This window comes from Lycium ferocissimum, chromosome 9 (assembly GCF_029784015.1).
Source record: "Lycium ferocissimum isolate CSIRO_LF1 chromosome 9, AGI_CSIRO_Lferr_CH_V1, whole genome shotgun sequence".
Taxonomy (NCBI): Eukaryota; Viridiplantae; Streptophyta; class Magnoliopsida; order Solanales; family Solanaceae; genus Lycium; species Lycium ferocissimum.
In genome coordinates, this window is record NC_081350.1 from 37,541,605 (window position 1) to 37,565,038 (window position 23,434).

Below are 23,434 nucleotides of genomic sequence, written 5' to 3' on the forward strand. Positions count from 1 at the left end.
AGTGCGCATTGCAACATCTACGTGGACCAAGGCTAAATGGGTGGGTAGCATTAGTTTGACGTTCTTTGAAAAGACTAATTTGGAAGCTGTACTTAAGATTCTTTTTCTTAATTTGGATCAGTGTTAATAGGAACAATAATCATAGTGCTAGGCAATAAAGTTAATTGATGAAGAAAAGGTCAGTCGTGATGAACAATCAAGCATTCTTGAGATTAATCTAATAATTCACTTTCCTACTGTGTATAGTCATGGGGCCACCTAAACACGATGCACTAATCAAAAAATTAGTTGGTAATTAGCGGTCATTTGCTAGACTATTTAACGTCATTCCATGCGTAATGATCAGCACTTTACTCCTTTTGAAGCAATAGTTTATTAGATAAATGAAAAAGGCCATACAGGAGAATTACTTTTTCTGAAAAACAGCGTTTTCTATCCTATTCATCGAATAAATTCAATTTAACATGATAATATTGTTGTCCTGAAATAAGTAGAAAATCTCTGTTGATCTCCCCCCCCTCCCCCCGGTGACACACCTTCAATCTTCTTTTTTCCTTTTTAAAGGCAGATTTCTTTTTTTTTTTCTTTTCTTTTTAAAGGGGGATATTTCTTTTTTTTTTCTTTTCTTTTTAAAGGGGGATTTGGCATATAGACCTCCCGCCATGTATGTTGATCCCCCAAAGATAAAGTAAAATGAAAGTTAATAAGATTTTAGTGTAAGCTTGTAAACTCAATACTGATATGTTTTCAATTACTGTTTCATAGAAATGGTGACGCCAATAATAATCTATCTCAGAATATCTGCTTTAAAAAGTATTGGACAAAATTTGATACAAACTGAATCACAAAAAACAAAAAGTGACAAGTATTACTTTATTAATCTCTTATAACAATTACCACATCTTCAAGTTCTTCTTCCGGTCCTTAATGTTTTGAAAAATTAACTTGCAATTTTTTTCTGCCTTTAACACGTCTTAGTGTTTGAGATTCTGAAATCAAGGCAAGATTCAATCAAAGAGGGGTCCAATATTAGGTGAAATTTGTTTGGAAAAAGCCAATTAAAGGATGATTTCATGCAGTTGAATATGTCCCCAAAAGTATGTAGATAGACAAAAGGGATCACTTGACATCATAAGAAAGTGATTGTATTATGACAAGTAGTATGTCTCAAAGTTTAGGTCACCTTATGTGTTTAAATTTATTTTAGTACTCTATATTTTAGTTAACATAGGATCCGTTGCGTGTTACCCTTCTAAATAAGATAAGTGTATTTTTAATTATTTTTTATATTTGTATATTTCTTGTCTTTTATATTTGTATAAATTCTTCTTATTTTTTGGTAAACTAAAAAATATTAAAAATGATTACAGTATTTTAAAAGCAAGGCCGCTTGAGTCCATCAGGAGAAGAAACTCCACACCCTAGAGTGCATTTTCTCAGATTATTAAATCTTCATCATGGTTGTTCCCGTCATTTGATAGGAAGTTTGCACATTGATTCGCCTCTCTCCAGATGTTGTTAATAAAGGCGTTGTTGATATTGAACAAATATCTACCGTCTTTAACAATAGTCTTAAGAGGATGATGTTGTATTTCATCATGATTAATCATCTTGACAGCAAGTAGACAATCAACTTCCACTTCTACTCTTGGTATCCATTAGTTTAGCTGCAGTTAACCGCTCTGTTATGCTCCATAATTCTGTTGTGAAGCTTATCATAAGTTTCATCTTACCTGAATATCCTAGTAACCATTTTTCGTGATCATCTTTAAAAATCCTTCTAAAAACATCATCTCTAAACTGTATCTTGACACTACCATCAGTGTTCGGCTTTATCTTTCCTGCACATGATGACGAAAACCAAGCAACTAGTTTGACCTTATTGGAAATAGAAGCTTGAGTTGGAACTGCAACAACCCAAATTATGAACGAGGGGATTTCATTATATTATCAATTACTACCACTTTATACCAGAGTCGATCAATAGATTTCCAACCTTTAGATCAAAATTCCCAACTTCAACGGTCTCTCCAATTGTTAATAAAATGGTATAATATTTAATTATCCATCTAATTTAGGAATTATTACATAAGTAATATGAGAGTCTTTGGATAAGATCAAGAAAAACAACAAAGATATCTTTACCATTATTGTGCCCAAAGCTAATTGTAACCATATACTTTCCTAGGGTTCCCTTCATATTCAAGATTTAGGAAGAACAGAAGAAGAATATTCAATGAAAAAACTAATATATCTTATCCTTTAATATGATACGAACATGGATGTGATTTACGTGCATGTGAGTGTTTGCAGTTAGCAATGATTTAGGACAATACTGTGGATGATTTACGATCTCTACCCAATAATTATTAGTTTGAAAAAAATATAAAAAATAAAGTCAGATAAGAAATCTAACCTTAGCTTCAATGGAATTAAATGTTGTTATGCATCAACAAGATTGTGTGAAGTGATAAATACATTTTTTTCATTTTTAATCAGAAGTCTCGGTTTCGAGTCTTCATGAGTATAAGTATGAGATTTTACTGTGAATTCGAATTTAGTTGTACCACGATGAATACACCGAATACCGTCTGTGAAATCAAAAAAATATGCTATATATACATCTTGATGCAATGGCAAAAATTCTAGTTATGCTTGTCCTCCCTACACACTTGAATTTTAAATATGAAGTGTGATCATTTCTAGAACATGAATCTTTGTAACAAAAACGAAGCACCCTCACCATCTTCAGATTTTTGCGTTTTGCGCAGAATTAAACACTAAAAGAATTAAAATACACAAAAAGAAACACACGTACGGTTTTCCTATTTTGTCTTTTAGGTATTAAAAATGAACACATGATCCGACATGATTGTGATTAAACTAACAACGTAGTAAGTTCTTAAAGTTCCAACCAAACAGCTAAGCAATTCAATTATGTTATCAATTCGTTTGACAATATGATTCTCATATTCGCCGACATTTAATTGCATTGCAAATTTGGAGCCTTTCGCAATAATTCAATACGAGTTAGTTTTTAAATCTTTGAAACATAGTCTACGTGTTCATTTTCATGCATATATTTCAATTTTCAACGAGTATAAATTGAACTATTGAGAAGAAGTAGTTTGAGCTAGGGCTGTGCATGTTAACGGTTAAACCAATAACCCGAACCGATAATTGGGTTATTGGATTAATGGTTCGGGTTAGTGGGTTAATGATTCGGGTATCGGGTGGTGTTCTATAGTTATTGGCGTATCGGTTCGGGTCTCAGGTTCACCACTTTTGTTAATGGGTGAATCGATAACCCGATAACCATTTATTTAATTACAATTATACCCTTCTATATATAACCTTTCATATATGATTTGTGGAGTCCAGCCCAGTGAATTCATTCCATTATCACCCTTCCATATATAATTACTTAGTAAATCCTAAGTCAATTTATTTCTCACTGGTGAAGTTAGCTGCAAGGTTTTACAAGAACTTACCCCGAATGTCAAAGCTTCTAATTGCTTCCAAAGGTGGGAAACAAACTTTACCAAGGATCAAGTACCAAATGATTGTGGAGATAACTTGCAAGCAGCTAATAGCTCCTCTCTACAATTTTGTGCCACTGATGCAACGGGTAAAGAGAGTTGTTGAGGACTTGGATGAGGAAGCTAAAAAGACAACATTGTCAAATTGGAAAGTTGTCAGCAGTGGTCTGGGAACTAGGATTCATGTAAATATGAAGAAAAGGTTTCAAGTTTTTAACGTCTTGGAGATGCCCGGCCGAACTTCAGTTTTCAACCTCCATTTATAGCTAGCTGCCGTGGGCACTTTCTTTATAGCTACTTTATTCATTTTGCATCTCGTTAATTCGTTTTTCGATTCTTCGCTTTGAAGATGACTTCTTTGTTCTTGCAAAAATTTCGTGTGATATCTTAACGGTTAAACCGATAACCGAACCAATAACGATCAAAAACCGATTAACCAATAATCCATTAACCGATATCTTAGTGGTTCTTTAACGATTTAACATGTCTACAAACCGATAACCGATAAGTTTAACCGATAACTTTCAAACTCGAACCGAACCACCCGATACGCAGTCCTAGCTTGAGCAAATGGTACAAAATAACATGTTAACAATTTGAATTTAAATATGGGAATAACTTTAAGAAGATCTTACGTGTTTTATATTACTAGTCCCGTACATTATAACGTAAAATGTGTCATATAACTAAAGAGAATTTTAGACAAATTGGACTTCAAAGATCGGTTTAAAAAGTCCCCACGAAACCCTCTAAAGTCTGCAACAAATAAAGAAGGATAAGATTTATGAAGAATATCTTGTATGAGTTTAACTTATGCTCACTAATAGTATACAATACTTGGACATCATTCGATTAAGATGACTTACAACAACAAATAACTACCTGTAATAATGACCTTTTTTGTAAAGTAAATAACCTATTATAAACTCTTAAAATATACTAATAAAGGTAAACATTCATTACATTATCGTTGTACACATTCTTGAAGCATTTTGTAGAAAACCTAAGAGTTCCAAATTTCTATAGAGAATATTTCATATTTATCCTAGTGTTTGGTAAAGAGATTAGGGAAATGAGGGGCCTTGTACAGTTCATTATTAGTGCGCTATTAGCACATACTTACGTACTAAACCACCTACCATATCTCAAGATTGTATTTTCAAAAGAAATATAGTATACTATTTTTTTCAAAGAGAGCTTCTTTTTTTTTTTTTTTTTTGGTTTGGTTTCAATTGTGGGGGTGGGGTGTTTTACGCGTGCGGTAGATCCTTTATTTAATTTTAATGGAACTGTTTAGCAACCATTCAATATTATACAGTAGCACTTACAATTACAAGTATAAATAAGGCATCACTTCCACTTCAATGTTCATTCCACAAAGTACAAGAGTTTCTTCATTTCACCAAGTTAGCAAATACCCACTTCATTTTGTTGAAAGTTTTTGATTCTTTTACAAGATTTTTTTTCAAAAGATGGTGTCCATTTCAAGCAATAACCAAAAGCAGCAGCTTCTTTCAAAGATAGCAACTAATGATGGCCATGGTGAAAACTCAGCCTATTTTGATGGTTGGAAGGCTTATGCAAATGACCCTTTTCATCAAACTGAGAATCCAAATGGTGTTATTCAGATGGGCCTTGCAGAAAATCTGGTAGGTGAAGATAAAAAAGATATATTCTCCTATATTTTCTTGATAAAATGGCTAAAGTTGAAAACTTCTAAGAGTTTTTGTTAATAAATTTCTCTTTCTTTTGATGTTTTTTGCAGCTTTGCTTTGATTTAATTCAAGAATGGTTGGTGGATAACCCAAAAGCATCCATTTGCACAGCTGAAGGAGCTGAAGATTTCAAGGATATTGCTATTTTTCAAGACTATCATGGCTTGCCAAAGTTTAGACAAGTATGAAAATTATTTAATCCTTATTATTTGTTGCTAATCATTTTTCTTATTCATTAATTATTCAGTGTTCTAATTAGTTTATGAAAAATAATTGTCAGGCAGTAGCAAGGTTTATGGAGAAAGTGAGAGGAGACAAAGTAACATTTGATCCAGAAAGAATAGTAATGAGTGGAGGAGCAACTGGAGCTCATGAAATGCTTGCTTTTTGCTTGGCTGATCCTGGTGATGCTTTTTTGGTTCCCACCCCTTATTATCCTGGGTAAGAAACACCTCTTTTTTTCAATTAACTAGTATCTGAAATTCGCTAGACCGATTAATTTCGATTTACGCCGCGTAAAATCTATAAAAAAGACTAGATTAAAAGTTTATCCAATCTCAGAACTTGAATCAAGAAAACCTCATTTCTTTCACAAAAGAAGCAAAATTTGTTTATAATTTCTTTGAGAAAATCCTAGTTAATCCAAGTTTTATTTATTTCTTTTCAATATGGGGCGGCTCTTATCTTTTAGTACAAATCACTATCATAAGTATCCTCCCTTGACCTGCATATTTTTAACTTATTTTGGTGATTGGACCTAGTAAAATTATTGGTGTGGGACATGAAATCAACTACTCTCTGCACAAAATAGAGAAAGTAGGTCCTAAGTGACAAGGGTCAAAAATTTGAGACAGATCAGAATCTCACTTTTTATTAAATTTTGTCATTATCAATTTCTTTTTAATTAAATTTTGTCATTATCAATTTCTTTTTAATTAAATTTTGTCATTATCAATTTCTTTTTAGACTCATTAAGTCCCATAAAGTCATGCATAATTGATGCATAATTGATTACTATTACAAACACTAACAAATATAATGAATGTCTTATTAAATGTTGTAGAAAGAATAGTAAAAAACTTGCAGGGTTTCCAAGTTTGCTAGTAAACTGGATTGATGAGGTACTAAAGTAATTTTTCCATTTGTAATATTGCAGATTCGACAGAGATTTGAGGTGGAGAACTGGTGTGCAACTATTTCCAGTTGTTTGTGACAGTTCTAATGATTTCAAAGTCACTAGAAAAGCCTTAGAAGAAGCATATGAAAAAGCTCAAGAATCCAATATCAACATTAAGGGCTTACTTATAAACAACCCTTCAAATCCATTAGGCACTCTTCTTGACAAGGACACACTCAGAGACATAGTAAGTTTTATTAACTCGAAAAACATCCACTTAGTATGCGATGAAATCTATGCTGCCACGGTCTTTGATCAGCCCAAATTCATCAGTGTTTCCGAAATAGTAGAGGAAATGATTGGATGCAACCAAGATTTGATCCACATTGTCTATAGCTTGTCCAAAGATTTGGGATTTCCAGGATTCAGGGTCGGAATTGTTTACTCGTACAATGACACAGTAGTGAACATTGCTAGAAAAATGTCGAGTTTCGGTCTAGTGTCAACACAGACACAACATTTGATTGCATCAATGTTGTCTGACGAATTTTTCATTGAGAAATTCATTGCTGAGAGTTCCGAAAGGCTCGGAAAAAGGCACGGGATGTTCACAAAAGGACTGGCACAAGTTGGAATCAGCACATTGAAGAGCAATGCTGGTTTATTTTTCTGGATGGATTTAAGGATACTTCTTAAAGAACCAACATTTGATGCTGAATTAGAATTGTGGAGAATTATTATTAATGAAGTGAAACTTAATGTTTCACCAGGTTGTTCTTTTCATTGCTCTGAACCTGGTTGGTTTAGAGTTTGTTTTGCGAATATGGATGATGATACTATGAGAACTGCATTAAAAAGGATAAGGAACTTTGTGTTTCAGACAACGGGACTTAATAACAAAGCTGCAATTAACAAACAATGCAGCAGGAAGTTTAGCAAACTTCAAATCAGCTTATCATTTAGACGATTGGATGATTTCAACTCACCAGCTCACTCTCCGATGAATTCGCCTTTGGTCAGGACTTAAAGGGAAAAAAATGGCTTAGCTTGTTCTTGTTGTTTGTCTAATAAGAGGAGAAAAAAGTTCCTTTGTTATAGTGATGTGTGATAGGTTTGATATATAAATTTAAGTATTTGATTTCACAGTCTGATCAAGAAAAAGAAAAGAAACAAGTTCAGTGTGCTTTGTATTTTTGTCATCTGAATTTTTCTTATCATCCCATCGTAAAATGTATTATAAAATGGGATTCATTGTGGAATTTTTATCTGTTCTTGTTTCTGTTTTTGGTTCCTTCTTCATGGAAGTGAAGGAGGCTCAAAGTTGTAACCAGAACTTTTATAGTTGCTTATAATGAATGGTGTTCTCAGAATTTTTTTATCTTGGTTTAATTATAGTTGCCAACCTAATATTATATGGTACATGGTTGATAGCTATTAGGTAACTAAGTCAAGAGTGGAAGCGGGCTAGTCTCAGCAAATGCCCGGTAATTTAGCATTGGGGACAAGTAAGATTATTATTTGATTTATCCGCTATTGTCAGCACGCACGATATAAAAGATTATCCGGAGGCTGTCTGAAATAAACAGTAATGATTGTCATTCCTAATCCTAATAAATAATGATTGCCTTTTTTATATTAGAAATCTCTGGTGTCATGTGTCCATAATGGGGCTCGATTAAATCCGGATCATACGGGGAAGTCTCACGTTGGGTTAAAGCATTTTCTACCAAAGGCGACTTCATACCCACGTCATATTACTGATGTAAATAATAATTCCTTAATTAGCTGGTGAATTAATTATTAAACCATTTTATTAACAGTTGGAGAGACGAAGTTGGGAATTTTGATCCAAAGATTGCAAACATTGATTGACGCTGGTAAGTTTGTAACTGAAATTCATGCTTTGGTTTGATGCATCGGAAGAATATATAGAAATTTAAAAATGAAAACAATATTCTTATTTAGAAGGGTAACATGCAACGGATGATCGGGCTAACTAAAATATAATAGAATAAATTTAAGCATAAGGTGACCTAAACTTCGAGACATAAAAAGGATAATTTAATTTATGTACTATTTGTCATGATACAATCACTTTCTTATGATGTCAAGTGACATTTAATTTGTGTATCTACTTGCTGTTGGAGACATATTCAACTTGTAACCTTTAAATATTGGCACTTTCCAAACAAATTCCAACTAATACTGAACCCCTCTATGATTGAATCTCTCCTTGATTTCAGATTCTCAGACACTAATAAGAAGTGGTAAAGCAAAGAATTAAAAAAGAAATTTTAAAAGTTACATAATGTCTGAACTGCTTCGAGCACAAAACCAGGAAAAATTGCATCCAAAAAGGGGTCATCAAAAAGCTGTCTTTTGGCTCATTCCTTAGCAGGCAGGTGTTCGTCTCACTATTTTGCTCCCATAGTTGTTCCTAAAGGATGGATGCCCTAGCCTCCTCATCAGCAACTTGCATTTATTTTCATGATTCAGTTTGTATCAACTTTTGACCAATTTTTTTTAATACAGATAGAATATTATCGGCTCTATCATTTTTTTATTAAGAAAAGAGTTGTTAAGGTGATCGGCTTTATCGTTTTAATGTAATTGAAAAGATATACATAAGTGGACTCTTTTTTTTTATCTGGAGGGAATAGTATATATTAATATTGAGTTTAGATGATGAGCTAACTAAGTTAATTCTTGTTAGCTTTCATTTTACTTTATTTTTAGAGGACCAATATCGATTTTCTACTTATTTCCAACATGATTCCAAACCATACCTTAAAAAAATTAAATTGGAGGTGGAGGTAGCTTTAAAGAAGCCAACTTTAACAGCGCAAATGCAATGTTTTCAAAAGGAGTAAATTGTTGATTACACATGGAATGTCGACGTAAAACCAGTCTAGCTAATGACCACTAATTATCAACTAATTTGGTGATTATTGCCATCAAACGTAGAGAACGTGTACTCATGTGGCACCATGATTATATAGACTGTGACTATCACATAATTAAAATAGGAAAGTGAATAATTAGATTATATTAATCCCCAAGAGTGCGTGATTATTATTTGTTAATCACGATTGACCCTTTCTTCATCAATTAAATTTAGTGCCGAGTACTATGATTATTGTTCCTATTAACACTGATCCAATTTAAGAAAAAGAATCTTATGTACAGCTTCCAAATTAGTCTTTAACAAAGAACGTTAAACCAATATCACCCACCCACTTAACCTTGGCCCGCGTAGATGTTAGAATGCACATTAATTGATTCATGTTTGTATCTTATTTTTTATTTTAATCACTTGAAACGAATTAAGAATTTAAATGTTGATTTATGTATCAGAAAAAAATAGAAATTCAAGAAATTTTATTCTATCACTTGTATTACTAGAGGGAAAAGGAAATTTACCCCTCTACTTTCAAAGGTTGTCTACATCTAACCTTCATTGTACTATCGAGACAAATTAACCTCTATTTTAGCCAATAATAAAAAATACCCCTATTTCTAACTGTGCTCCACCATGGCCATTAAAATCCCACCTAGACTTGACATTTGGGTGAGGTAATCTTTAACTAAATCATGAATAATGTATCAATTTAAAACGTCCTTTGAAACTTATGATCTTAACATGGCATATGAGATTTGAAATAAAGAGTTAGTCTGTACTAAATATAGCAAATGATACTATATTTTTCGAAAAAAATTTATTAAAGGGAAGTGAGGAGAATTTACTTTTTAGGTGAACAACACCATATCCAAAATAATGACGTATTAAGAAAATCTGTTTGAGCAACTATGGAAAACGAGTTAACTTATTTCTCTGTGCTAAACCTCTAAAGTTTAAATAAAGAATGAAGATAATGAAAAAGGTCCAAATGTCTCTCCCCTTCTCTTGTCTTTTCACTTTTCCCCCCTTTATAATTTTATGTAGAGTACAATATTTATTTCTATGCCTCCTTGGCCGTGTACTCATATTTTATTGCTTGTGCACTATCTAAGTGTAGGTCTTCTTAATCAACCATTATTTGTTGACTTAAGTTTGTTACACAACCATCAACAATATATTAAATTAGTATCTGACTTAAAACTTATACCAAGTCAAAGTCAGCATCAACTAAATTAAGGGAGGAAGACGGAAAGAGAGATATTTGGTTGACTTAATTAATAGAGATCGTCAATTTTCTTTAAAAACACACACAGGGAGTTGGTGTCCTTTAGGAGTTTGGACAGTCCTAACATAAATTATTTATTTGAAGAATAAGAGTTGGGTGTTTCTTTTGTCTAGGTACTTAGAATTAGAATGATTAGGTGCTTAAAACAGTTTCATGATAAGTTTTACACTTTGTTTTAACAGTAAGAACATGAGTCTCACCCTTGAAAATTATTGAAATATATTGCCTATCAGTACTTACCAACCACTTTCATAATAAATATATTCTTTTTTCTGATCTAATTGTCTGATGGAGTATTAACTTCTATCATTTAAAGACAGTCACACTTAACCATCAATCTCATAGAACATAAGTTTTTGTTGCTGCCATACAGTATGCCATTTTTTGGATTTAAGATTGAAGGCACCTTGGTGCACTAAGATCCCACTATGAGTGGATTCAGGGAAAGGGTCAATCCAAATTGGGTCTAATTTAGGTAACCTTACCTTGCATTTATGCAAGTGGCTGTTTTCGTCGCTTGAACCTGTGACAACAACTTTTATTGTTGCGTTAAGACTCTGCTCAATTTTAGCTTAAAATTCAAAACCAACATAAAGTTTTGAATATCAAGAACACTCATAATCTATATATCTATATAAAGTCGGGCATAGGCCCAGTGACGTGGTACGCCTCAAAAGCCAGCATTCCTATTTATCTATTTTTCTAGAATTTTGCCTTTTACTCTCTTATTTAAGTGTAAGTGATCTAAATAAATAAAATTAAAATCTCCAAAAGTCACGACTATTAAATTTTCCTTCCGTTTGTATTTAACTCTTCCCTATTAAAGCTAACCCTTACATTACGCCTCTTTGTTGGGAAAAAACAGTTACACCTCTTTCCCTTCTCGCTATTTTTTCTCCCATTTTCAGAGTTAATCTGCTATATTTTTCCTTAATTTGATGATAATTCGTGAAGTAAAATATTCAACACAGTTGAAAGACAAAACGGAAAAGAAAAGCCTTACCAAACAAAGGGAGGAGAGCAGGACAACTATCTTTGTGAACAATCATTTATCAACTCGTGAGTTACCGTGTCTTATTTTTGCGGATTTAAGGTGCTACCCTGTCCACCTACTTACAGCAATTTTTTTAATTCTAATAGACCTAAAAGTGAACACACCTTGACATTATCAGATTTTCTTCATTTTAACAATGCATGTTTATATGAATAATAATAGAAATAATGCAGGTACATATACGTGGTGTTCATCTTGTGGTGACTATTAAAAGATAGGCAATTTGAGTTTTAAACCAACTAAAAGATGTTGATATAATTTGCCAAAACCTACTATTGAATTATTTTAAGAAAAAAAACAAAAACAAAAACAAAAAAAAAAAAAAAAAAAACTTTCACAGATCAATGATTATTGGCTAAAAAATTTCACTCCATATATTTACTGACAGAATAATTAATTTGTTGGTGCTAGATTATGTTCAATATTATAGGAAATTAGCATGTTATGATTTAATGGGTTGCAACATTGATTGGCAGAAAGAAACAAGAAGATAGTAAGACATAATAACAAAACGATTTTGTACTCCTACTCTTCTGATTTTATTGTGTGAATATTATTACAGTTGATATATATACATACCTTAATTTTTTAATGATATCTTAAAATTATTGAAATTTTAAATTGAAGCAGAAAAATAGAATAATTATACGCTAAAGAATAATGAGAAAGAAACCCCAACAATGTTTGATCGGATTCCCAACTACACACCTTTACTTCACAGGGTTCTATTAACCTCCTGAACATTTTAAAACCGTAATATATACCCCCTTAAGTGCTGATGTGGCACGGAGAGTGAGAAGCAAAAAACGTGTAAAAATTATTTTTATTATTGTATTTCCATTATAATTAAATAGAAGTATATATTTTTTGTTTATTTCTTTTCTCTTTTCTTATTTTCCTCTTCTCTAACAATATCATCGTTCCTAACGAAGAAGCTAAATTCACCAGCTACTTTTTCCGGCAATTTCTTTTTCTCTTATCTTCCGTTATTCTTCTTGGCTTACCTCACTTTTCCTCTTTCTCATACATACAAAATCACTCATTTTCAAGATTTATTACTAGATCTACTGTATTTGAATTTTGGTTATTTCGATGTATAATCTTGAATCTTATGGGTATTTTGAAAAATGGGTCCTCGACATTGAAGTATTTTGTGGGTATGTTTGTTAGGTGATGGGCTTGGGATCCAAATTTGGTAGATACAAAATCACCCATTTTGCCTTAATTAAAAGATAATATTAAGCTTGAAAGCAAAAATCGGGCGAGGAGTGGTACCATACAATCACAGGGAATTACAAAAGCAAGGAAAGGTAAAATAAAATGAAGAAATGAACATATTAAAAAGAAAAAACAAGGAAAAGAATAAAAAACAAATGAAAAAGTTATTTTTTTCCTCAAATATACACATGTCAAGCAGGCGCGTGCACTACACTATCCAACACATATCTGAGTGTGACCTTTCAAGGGGGTATATATTTCAGTTTTAAAATGTTGGGGAGGTAATAGGACGTATAGTAAAGGTGTGTAGTTGAGAATCCGGTCAAACGTTGGGGGTGAGGGGTTGGGGGTGGGGCGCTTTTGGCTATTTATAAGGCAAATACAAAAAGAAAAAGACAAATATTAGATACTTCGTAATTTGATCCCATCAATGACGAGTTCATTTTTTTTTTCTATTTATATTGCTTATTTTAAGTGTTTTAATATGTTGTGTGAGAGAAATGAAATTAATAATGAAACACAACTATAAAATACCTTATATTTTTTTTTTTTTTTGAAAAGTAAAAGAACTAACAAAATACTAAGAATATAAATTTTAGAGGAAGGGAAAAAACTGACACTTCTTAAGTTTGCATCCGCATAATTTTATATTATCATTTGTTTCTTTCTCATAATTATTTTTAATATTTGCTTTTTGATTTAAATGAGTTCTCTCATTCTTATAGAAGTGAAATATTTCTAACAGATTCTTTCTAAGGACTTTATAAGGCATGTTAGACGAATTATGAAAAGATGAAAATTTATTAAATTTTTGAATTGGTAATGAATAAAATCATGACATTAATGCTTAAAAATAGTTTGAATTTATTTTTTAAAACCACGCGAAGCACGGGCAGATATACTAGTTTTATATATAAGCAAGTAAAAGTTCTGGTTACAAGTTTGAGCTTCCTTCATTTTCAAGAAGGAATAAAAAAAACCAAGAACTGAAAATTCCACGGTACATCCCATTTTGATACATTGATGGGATGATAAAAATCCAAAACATTCTCTGGACAAAATGAAATGAACTGTGAAATCAAATACTTAATGTATATACTATATATCAAACCTATGACTCATCACTATAACAAAGGAATTTTTTTCTCCTCTTATTAGACAAACAACAAGAACAAAGCTAAGCCATGTTTTTTCTTTAAGACCTGACCAAAGGCGAACTCATTGGAGAGTGAGCTGGTGAGTTCATGAAATCATCCATGCGTCGAAACGATAAGCTGATTTGAAGTTTGCTAAACTTCCTGCTGCATTGTTTATTGATTGTAGCTTTATTATTATGTCCCTTTGTCTGAAGCACAAAGTTCCTAATCCTTCTTAAGGCAGTTCTCATAGTTTCATCATCCATATTTGCGAAACAAACTCTAAACCAACCAGGTTCAGAGCAATGAAAAGAACAACCTGGTGAAACATTAAGTTTCACTTCATTAATAATAATTCTCCACAGTTCTAATTCAGCTTCAAATGTTGGTTCTTTAAGAAGCCTGCTTAAATCCATCCAGAAAAATAAACCAGCATTACTGTTCAATGTGCTGATTCCAACTTGTGCAAGTCCTTTTGTGAACATCCCTTGCCTTTTTCCGAGCCTTTCCGAACTCTCAGCAATGAATTTCTCAATGAAAATTTCATCAGACAACATTGATGCAAGCAGATGTTGTGTCTGTGTTGAAACTAGCCCGAAGCTCGACATTTTTCTAGCAATGTTCACTACTGTGTCATTGTACGAGTAAACAATTCCGACCCTGAATCCTGGAAATCCCAAATCTTTGGACAAGCTATAGACAATGTGGATTAAATCTTGGTTGCATCCAATCATTTCCTCTACTATTTCGGAAACGCTGATGAATTTAGGCTGATCAAAGACCGTGGCAGCATAGATTTCGTCGCATACTAAGTGGATGTTCTTCGAATTGATGAAACTTACTATGTTTCTGAGAGTGTCCTTGTCAAGAATAGTGCCTAATGGATTTGAAGGATTGTTTATAAGTAAGCCCTTTATTTTGATATTGGATTCTTGAGCTTTTTCATATGCAGCTTCTAAGGCTTTGATAGTGACCTTGAAATCATTAGAACTGTCACAAACAACTGGAAAAAGTTGCACACCAGTTCTCCACCTCAAATCTCTGTCAAATCTGCAATATTACAAATGAAGATTTACTTTAGCACCCCATTAATTCAATATAGCAAACTTGAAAACCATGCAACTTTTTTTTTAATTCTTACTACAACATTCCCTTTTGTCTATGGAAACATGTCTCATCACATGTAGGACATTATATTTGTTAATATTTATAATAATATACATTATGGATAACTTTTGGGACAAATGATAAATTTTTTGATAATGGACCAAATCCCAACTTACTACATAATGGTAGACTTTTTGGTCCTTGTCATGTAGGACCAGGAAGTTATGAAGGATGCTAACATAGAGGACCCACATTCTCTGTTTTGTGCAGATGAGTAGTTGATTTCGTGACCCACACCAATAATTTACTAGGTCCAAGCACCAAAATAAGTTAAAAATGTACAAGTCAAAGGAAGAAATGTACAGGTCAAAGGAAGACACTTGTGAATTATGATAGTGATTTGTAAAATATAAGTGTCCCCAAGTTGATGAATGAATTAAAAAGGACCCGACTTAGAAATTTCTTATAGAAAACATCATTTTCTTGATTCTAGCTCTGAAAACAGAGAAACTCTTGATTGGAAGTCTCTTTTTTAATGAATTCTACACGACTTAAGTCAGAATTAATCGAGCCAGTGAATATCAGATACTGAATAATTAAAAAAAAAAAAAGAAAAAAAAAAGAAGAAGAGATATTTCTTACCCAGGATAATATGGTGTAGGAACCAAAAATGCATCACCACGATCAGCCAGGCAAAAAGCAAGCGTTTCATGAGCTCCAGTTGCCCCTCCACTCATCACTATTCTGTCTGGATCAAATGTGACTCTGTCTCCTCTTACTTTCTCCATAAACCTTGCTACTGCCTGAAAATTATTTTTCATAAAATAATTAGTACACTAAATAATTATGAACAAAAAGATAAAAACTAGTAGTAGTATTTTTATTTTATTTTTTAAAAAGAAAGATTTCATACTTGTCTAAACTTTGGCAAGCCATGATAGTCTTGAAAAATAGCAATATCCTTGAAATCTTCAGCTCCTTCAGCTGTGCAAATGGAGGCTTTTGGGTTATTCACCACCCATTCTTGGATTAAATCAAAGCAAAGCTGCAAAAAGCATCAAAAAAGAGAAATTTATCAACAAAAACTCTTATAGTTTTCAACTTTAGCCATTGTATCAAGGAAACAGAATAAAATATATCATGTTTTGCCCCTACCTGATTTTCTGCAAGACCCATCTGTATAACACCATCAGGATTCTCAGTTTGATGAAAAGGGTCATTTGCATAAGCCTTCCAACCATCAAAATAGGCTGAGTTCTCTCCATGGCCATCATTAGTTGCTATCTTTGAAAGAAGCTGCTGCTTTTGGTTATTGCTTGAAATGGACACCATTTTTTGAAAAAATTCTTCTAATAGAATCAAAAACTTTCAACAAAATGAAGCGGATATTTGCTAATTTGGTAAAAAAGAAGCTCTTTTGAGACTTTGAATATTAGTAGTAGTAGCTTGTAAATTTGTTGAATGAATATTTAAGTGGAAGTGAAGCCTTATTTATACTTGTCATTTCTAAGTGCTACATTGTCAAGGTGTTGAAACTTAAAAGAAGTTTCCATGAAAGATAGGAATTCCACACGCACGCGTACACACCCCTCCCCACCCCCAACACACACACACGAGTATTTATTTTCAAAGTAAAATCTTGAGATAAGGTAGGTGTTATAGTACGTATGTGTATGCTAATAGAGCACTAGTTATGAACTGTAAAGGTCCTCTTCATTTTCCTAATAGCCCCACCAAACTCAACTCAAAATAAATACGACTCTAGTATGAAATATTCTCTTAAGAAACTTTCTACAAATTGGTTGAAGATAGTGAATAGTCATAACTAGTAGGAGGATTACATGGAAGGTGTGTTTGATATGACACAAGTCAAAGTCACTAAATGTTCCGAAATTAATAGCCACTATCCGGTAAATTCAGTAAAATAGACGTTGGTTGTCATTTAAGTCTTCCTTTTCCTTTCGGGGCCTATTCTAAAGAGAATAAAATATTTCTTGATCGTGAAATATTTAAATTGATTGTTTGATATCCAAGAATTTTTATTTAGGCAGTTTATACCACCCTTTCAATAGTATCGATCATTTACCTTATTTCCTTTCAGACTTCATAAAATAGCTTGACACAAACATTCCTGAATAATTAAATTATGAAATCCTATTAAAGAAAAGGTTTTTCACTAGGAAGTCCATCACTTTTAAATAGTTTTTTTTTTTTTTTTTTTGGCAATTTATCTTAACTTTTAATTTCTTTTGACTTGTCAAACAAAACTTAAATACCAGAAATTATTATTAGTCTTTGATATCCAAAAATATTTTCTGATTTACTAATATTATTATTAATTTGTAATATATATCTTGTTGCAAAAAATTTCTCTTACTAATCAAATATCAGAGAAACATATTCTATAATAATATTTTCCATGAATGACTTCTGTCGTATCAAACGCATATTTTAACCTTCTTAATTACTATATAACTTCCAAAGAATTTCTTGAAGACTCTTCTAACTGATCTTCTTTTTTGAACGCTTCAATTCTGTAAAAGAAAAAATAATAAGAAAGCGCATATCCTGAGAAATTTTAGTACATGAAGAACTAATTCGCCCAAAGGTAATTAATTAATTACTAACAGGATTTTTTTATAATCGGTTCTCGGATTTAATGACAGCAGAAAACTACTACTTCAATCGGGCAAACTTGATACTTGATGAAATATGTACAAATAGGAAAATGAACTTCTAACTTGTGTCAAAGATTCAACTAATCTCATATTTGATTATTGCGAATGGATCCAAATTTCTAATTAAAACAATTAAATGTCGGCGAATAAGAGCAGTATATGTCAAACCAATGGATAACATAAGGAATTTTACTTAGCTGTTTTGTTGCAACTTTAAAAACTACGTTGTTGGTTTAATCGCAATCTTGTCGGATGATATGTTCATTTTTTTAGACCTAAAAGACAAAAGTAGGAAAATCGTACGTGTGTTTCTTTTTCTTTTGTTGCTTTCCAAGAGATTGTCTATACGATCTTACATAAAATGAAAAAAAAAAAAAAGGAATCGTAAGTAATCTAAATTTTTATATCCAAATAGAAAGTGCTTTGAAACATAATGGTCCACAAATTATTATAAAACTATTGAGAACGCTTTCTTTAAAAGTGTTCGATACTATGCCTCCAAATCCACAAAAAATTATGTATGAGAAAGAACACCACCTTGTATACTCTTGAGGGGTTTAAAATTCTACTATTACTGATACATTTAATTACCTCACTAAGGAAATGATCTTCCATGATCCGTTACAATTTAACTAAAATAAATGATCTTACAAAAATTTCGTATATTTTATATACTGCTTTCAAATATATAGAAGATCATTTTTACGGACCAAAAAATGGATCTCCCTTCCCCTTCTCCTACATGGATCTTGTTGGTTACGTCAATTTAAAATTGACTCTTAACATCATGACCCCAAAAAAAAAAATGATTGTATTCACTTTGGGTCATGCTTAAACGGTTTTTCAGAAGACTTCATATCATTTAAGATTATCATTATACTTATATATAATTAGCTTTCTTCTCATCAATTTTCAACGTGATAAGATTTTATTCTCACACACAAGAAGTCTTTCCTCACTCCAATAACAATTTTTTGGATCATAAACTAAAATCGTACGCATTTGACTTGTGAGATTAAGCAAGTGAATTAGCGGTTATTAACTCCTTGCACACATATGATATGTTTTGCTTAAAGCATATAGCAAATTGATTATTGAACCATAAATCACGTACACGTTCAAGCACATGCACAAAAATAGAAAGGAAACGTGAATTATTTGCATTTAATGCATTAGAAAATCCTTCATATATATTATTTTTTAACGCGGTCGGAGCTTCATTTTTCCTTCGACTTTCAAATTCTTCCTAAGTTTTTGGTGGGAAAAATAATGATTTCTAAATAAAATGGAACAATATGTACTCCTAAATCATGAAACTGTACACTTGTTACTATATTTGGCACTGCATTATTGGTTGTACTCTATACTGTTGTCTTCACCTTAGAATATGGTGTTTAACATGGTCACAATTTGTGACTTTCACTTCTTATGTCCACACGTAAATTCAACAACGCTTTGACGAATACAAAAATGGTCAAGACTTATAATTCAAATTACATTACAATGTAGAACACTCCATAAAAGGATATTTGTCTCAAATCAGACGAAATGACACTTGTCAGAGAATGTTAAATTTTTTAAGAAGATATTTCTTTTTCACAGTTTCTGTTAAATATAATAATCAATATTTGTTAAATATTTGATGAACATCAAAAGCATTGACTTTCATCAAATTTAAAGGATCAAAATTGCTCAAAAGTATTTTAAACGAAATCTTTTTAAACCCATCCGTGAGCTTAAGAAAACCATTTTTATAGTGTTTTGGTCTCTAGCTCTGCCTCTAATTTGAATCAAAGCTATTCAGTTTTAATTTACCGAAACTGTAGAAAAACTCTAGCTCTGTTCCTAATCGTATAATAACAATTAGAAAAATAATTTTAGCCAAACATTTACTATTATTATTATCAACATGTATAACTTAAGTCTTTACCCAAAAAAAAAAAAAAAGTGAAGAGTACTTCTGATCCATACTTTGAAAGCACATTAAATTGCTTTTCAGTGTAAGCACATTAAAATGCTTTACAGTTTATACTTCCTTGTTAGCCATCTGGATATTTCCACCGTCAACCTCTTGTGATTGTGGCCCTTGAACTACCAACAAAAAGTTAATTTGACGGTGTTGTTATTACTAGTATTTTCAAAAGTTGAGGCCCCAGTATACGTGGAAAGAAAAGTACCCAAAAAGGAAAAGAAAAGAAAGAAGAATTTTAATGTAATACGAGTCAGAAGAATTTTAATGTAATACGAGTCTTAATTTAAGTTGGATCAATCTCAAAGTCAACTTTGGTATTAAATTATTTGTCATTTTATAATTTTATACGCTTTTTAAGAAATATTAATTAAGAGGGGTACTTGATTAAATTTACCCGTATTTATATCTAAATTATAGTCTCTCTATTAAATGTTTACTGTATTTATGTGTCATCTTTATTAATGACAAATTTCTACTAAGAGTAAAATGGAAAAGAGATAAATAATTTGAGAAAACTATTTTTAGTAATCATGACAAATAACAAAGGAAGGACATGTTAAGACCTAATCTCTTGAAGGAGTGATGATGACTTCTAATTACCATTTTCATTTTTATATAAGAAAATCAAGCTGAGTGATACTGTGAGTTTTTCATCTTTCTTCTTTTTGGCAATGCAAAACGTTTTAAGACTTTTAAGTTTATTCATTTCGGTCTAAAGGTATTGATACAATCAGTTTATAATTAATCTCAACTGCAAGCAAGTGTTTACATTAAGTTTAGGTTGGTAACACGAAAAAATGTGTAACTTACCTGACATATTTATCGAATATATATATGAAAATTTACATATCCGTGAAAAAGGGTTCACTTTTTATACAAAACGTATTACCTTGAAATTGAGTTTTTTCTATACAAATCCAAATTAATCGGGCTTTAAAGTAAATATCGGAAAAGGTGAAAAAGGTTCTTTTACACAATAGAGTTAAGTACATGTACTTACACAAAATTACGCTAAACGTCAATCACCATAACCATGTGATTTGACTAATTAACTCGTTTGTCTAGTGAATGTCCTAAGAATTATTCAAAGCGAGATTTGGGAGTAGCGGTCCATCGTGAGGATGGGTGCAAAAATAGAAGGCTTTTGTCATCATAAGATTTGAACTCATGACGTGCATTTAATACACACAAATAATGTAACGTTTTTATCATTGGACCAAAGCTTTAGAGGCTTCATTCATATTTTGTCATTAGTAAATCATTTTATATGTGCTATTGACTTTAACAGAGCTCCATCTTAAACCGGGTGAGTTCCACATATCAAAATACTGCAGGAAAACATATTACAACAGTATAAGATAATTTGTTAATCACAAGTGTATGAATGATTCTAAAGGCCTAAACTATAAAGGGGGGTAAACTTAAAATATTTCATATAATAGAGAAATATTTTGTATTCTTTTTCCATTAATAAATCTAAAACTAAGGACGGAGAAGATCACATATGCAGATGAAGTCGTGAATCATGTCTCTGCAAAAACTCTAGTATTAAATGTTGATTTTTGGGAAAAGGAATTCAAGTACTAGCTTTAGTAGTTATGCTTTTTCGTATAGTATTAAAAATTTACTATTATTTCATCAAGCAAATGCAGTCAAAAAATGCTTGCTTTTTCTCCGTCCACACATTTTAAGCAATTTTTTTCACTCAAAATCATTCAACCATTAGGCAAGTTATTTTTATTTCTCTCCATGTTTGGAATTCGGCCTCTTCCGACCATGTTATGCTAGACTATTTTTGTACACGTTAATATCTCATTACACTTTCTAATTCGATATACTGAAACTACTTGTTTAATGTTATACTTTCTCTATTAAAGTATTTCTAGTAATTATCTTTTATTATTATTATTCAAGTTCTTAGATAGGTAAAATTAAGTTATCAAGTTTCATCTGCAATATTAAAACAGATAATGAGACATAAGAAGTAGTAATACTGATAAAGTTTAAAAGTTTTGTGCATGGTCAGTGTACAGATTTTTTTACACTGTCAGGTTAAGTTCACTTATAACAATAGATGAATCTTCATAGCAAACCTGATATGAAAATATAATCAAGAAAATAAAAGAGTAACCTACTACAATTAATTAAACTGACTGATGATGTAATTTTTCTTTTTACACATATCGATATATATAGCTTAAATACATATATAGTGATATCACTACTTCACCACTCCTTGAATGTATTGCTTAAATGTATTATTTGAACGTATTTTTGCATGTTGATTAATTATAAAGTTAAAGCTCTTGCCAAAATTATGTTTTGACCAATAGTTCCATTAGCACTTAAATAGCACAAAACCCTCTATTGAACTTGAATTTGATATACCTAAATGCCTAACTTCTCCATACCATTTAATCCTTTTTATATAGAGTCAAAAAGATTCCTTTTTTATGGGAGACAAGAAAAAACAAATATATCGAAGGAGAACTAGTGATTATTGGCCTAATTCTACTAGGTGTTTGTATCTCTTTTAAATGATTTGCAACATATGCAAATAAAGGGAAATGGAAGCATATGATTCATAAGCAGAAATAATCAGTCAACAATTAATCAAACTTTGTGATTTTAGCGTGCAACTCACCTGTCGCCTTTGAAGTCATAGAGTGTTAAAATTCTAATCATTTTTCACAATAACAAGAAGACAATTCGAATTTGAGTAAAACAAATAGTACTTTGGAAAAAAGAAATGGAAGGAAGAACGCGTCAAGAATGTGGGTGGCTCTTTTGTGTACCATTTGGCAGAAAAATCACAAGTCATTCAAATCCTGAAACTTTCAGTGTGTCCTGCTGTCACACTAAAATTAAGGCAAAAGGTAAAAAATGCTCCTCTATTTGGGAAAATGGCTAAAAATATCCTCCGTTATAAATTTAGGTCAAAAATACCCCTCCCGTCATTAAAGTTTTCAAAATATACCCCTATCTTAACGGAAATTCCCAAATCCCTCAAAATAACCCGATTTCATTTGTAAACCCACTCCATTTAGACCCGACCCAACTACATAAAAAACCCATAAGCGATCAACTTGTTTCTGAGCCCTACATTTGGAGCCACTAGACATAGGAGGGGGAACCCATATGAGTTTTTCATTTAGTTGGGCGTTTAAACGGTTATGCTTAAAAGTTTAAATCAAAGTTAGGTCGTGATTCCGTTGGACAAGAGATATTCAAAAACTTTAACACGGGAGGGATATTTTTTGACCTAAATTTGTAATGAACGATATTTTTAGCCCTTTTCTCAAAATAGAGAGGTATTTTTGACCCTTTTCCCTAAAATTAACTTGCTTGATTACTATTTCTAAATTAAGGGTGTCAAATGAATGAGTTGGGTCAAATTTAGACGGATTAATATTGATCTACTTGACGTCGAAAATGAAAATACAAATTTACTTGACGAAAAATCGTGACTTAATTCGTTCAAAGCTTAACTTAGTCATTAATATATATTGAGAAATGCGTCATTACCTCCAATGGGCAAAATGATAAAAATTATCTTATTATTCAGGATCAGAGCTAGTCCTATTTGGTAGGGAAGGCTAAAACTTTCCATAGTGGCTTTCTATGGTGTGATTCGAATTAGTGGGCCCCAGTGGGTTCCAAACACCAGCCAGATGGTTGAACCAAAAAATGGAAAATGAAATGTGTAATTACCCA

At 31.9% G+C, this 23,434-nt stretch overlaps 2 protein-coding genes and 1 long non-coding RNA gene across 3 annotated transcripts; 2 read left to right on the forward strand and 1 right to left on the reverse strand.

The window, feature by feature from the left end:
• The first annotated feature begins 4,823 nt into the window (after positions 1-4,823).
• Positions 4,824-7,741, forward strand: LOC132030586 (1-aminocyclopropane-1-carboxylate synthase-like). The gene is made up of 4 exons (XM_059420283.1): positions 4,824-5,188; positions 5,305-5,436; positions 5,535-5,695; positions 6,411-7,741. Exons 1-4 carry the CDS (start codon positions 5,012-5,014, stop codon positions 7,396-7,398), a joined length of 1,458 nt encoding a protein of 485 aa, XP_059276266.1. The 5' UTR covers positions 4,824-5,011; the 3' UTR covers positions 7,399-7,741.
• Positions 7,742-13,560: 5,819 nt separating this feature from the next.
• On the forward strand, positions 13,561-14,003 carry LOC132030588 (uncharacterized). The gene is made up of 2 exons (XR_009408067.1): positions 13,561-13,683; positions 13,756-14,003. It is a non-coding gene; the product is annotated as an uncharacterized LOC132030588 (long non-coding RNA).
• On the reverse strand, positions 13,901-16,585 carry LOC132030587 (1-aminocyclopropane-1-carboxylate synthase). The gene is made up of 4 exons (XM_059420284.1): positions 16,226-16,585; positions 15,984-16,115; positions 15,713-15,873; positions 13,901-15,013 (listed from the first exon to the last, which is right to left on the reverse strand). The coding sequence occupies exons 1-4, from the start codon at positions 16,400-16,402 to the stop codon at positions 14,023-14,025; spliced, it is 1,461 nt and encodes a 486-aa protein (XP_059276267.1). The 5' UTR covers positions 16,403-16,585; the 3' UTR covers positions 13,901-14,022.
• Between the last annotated feature and the right edge of the window lie 6,849 nt (positions 16,586-23,434).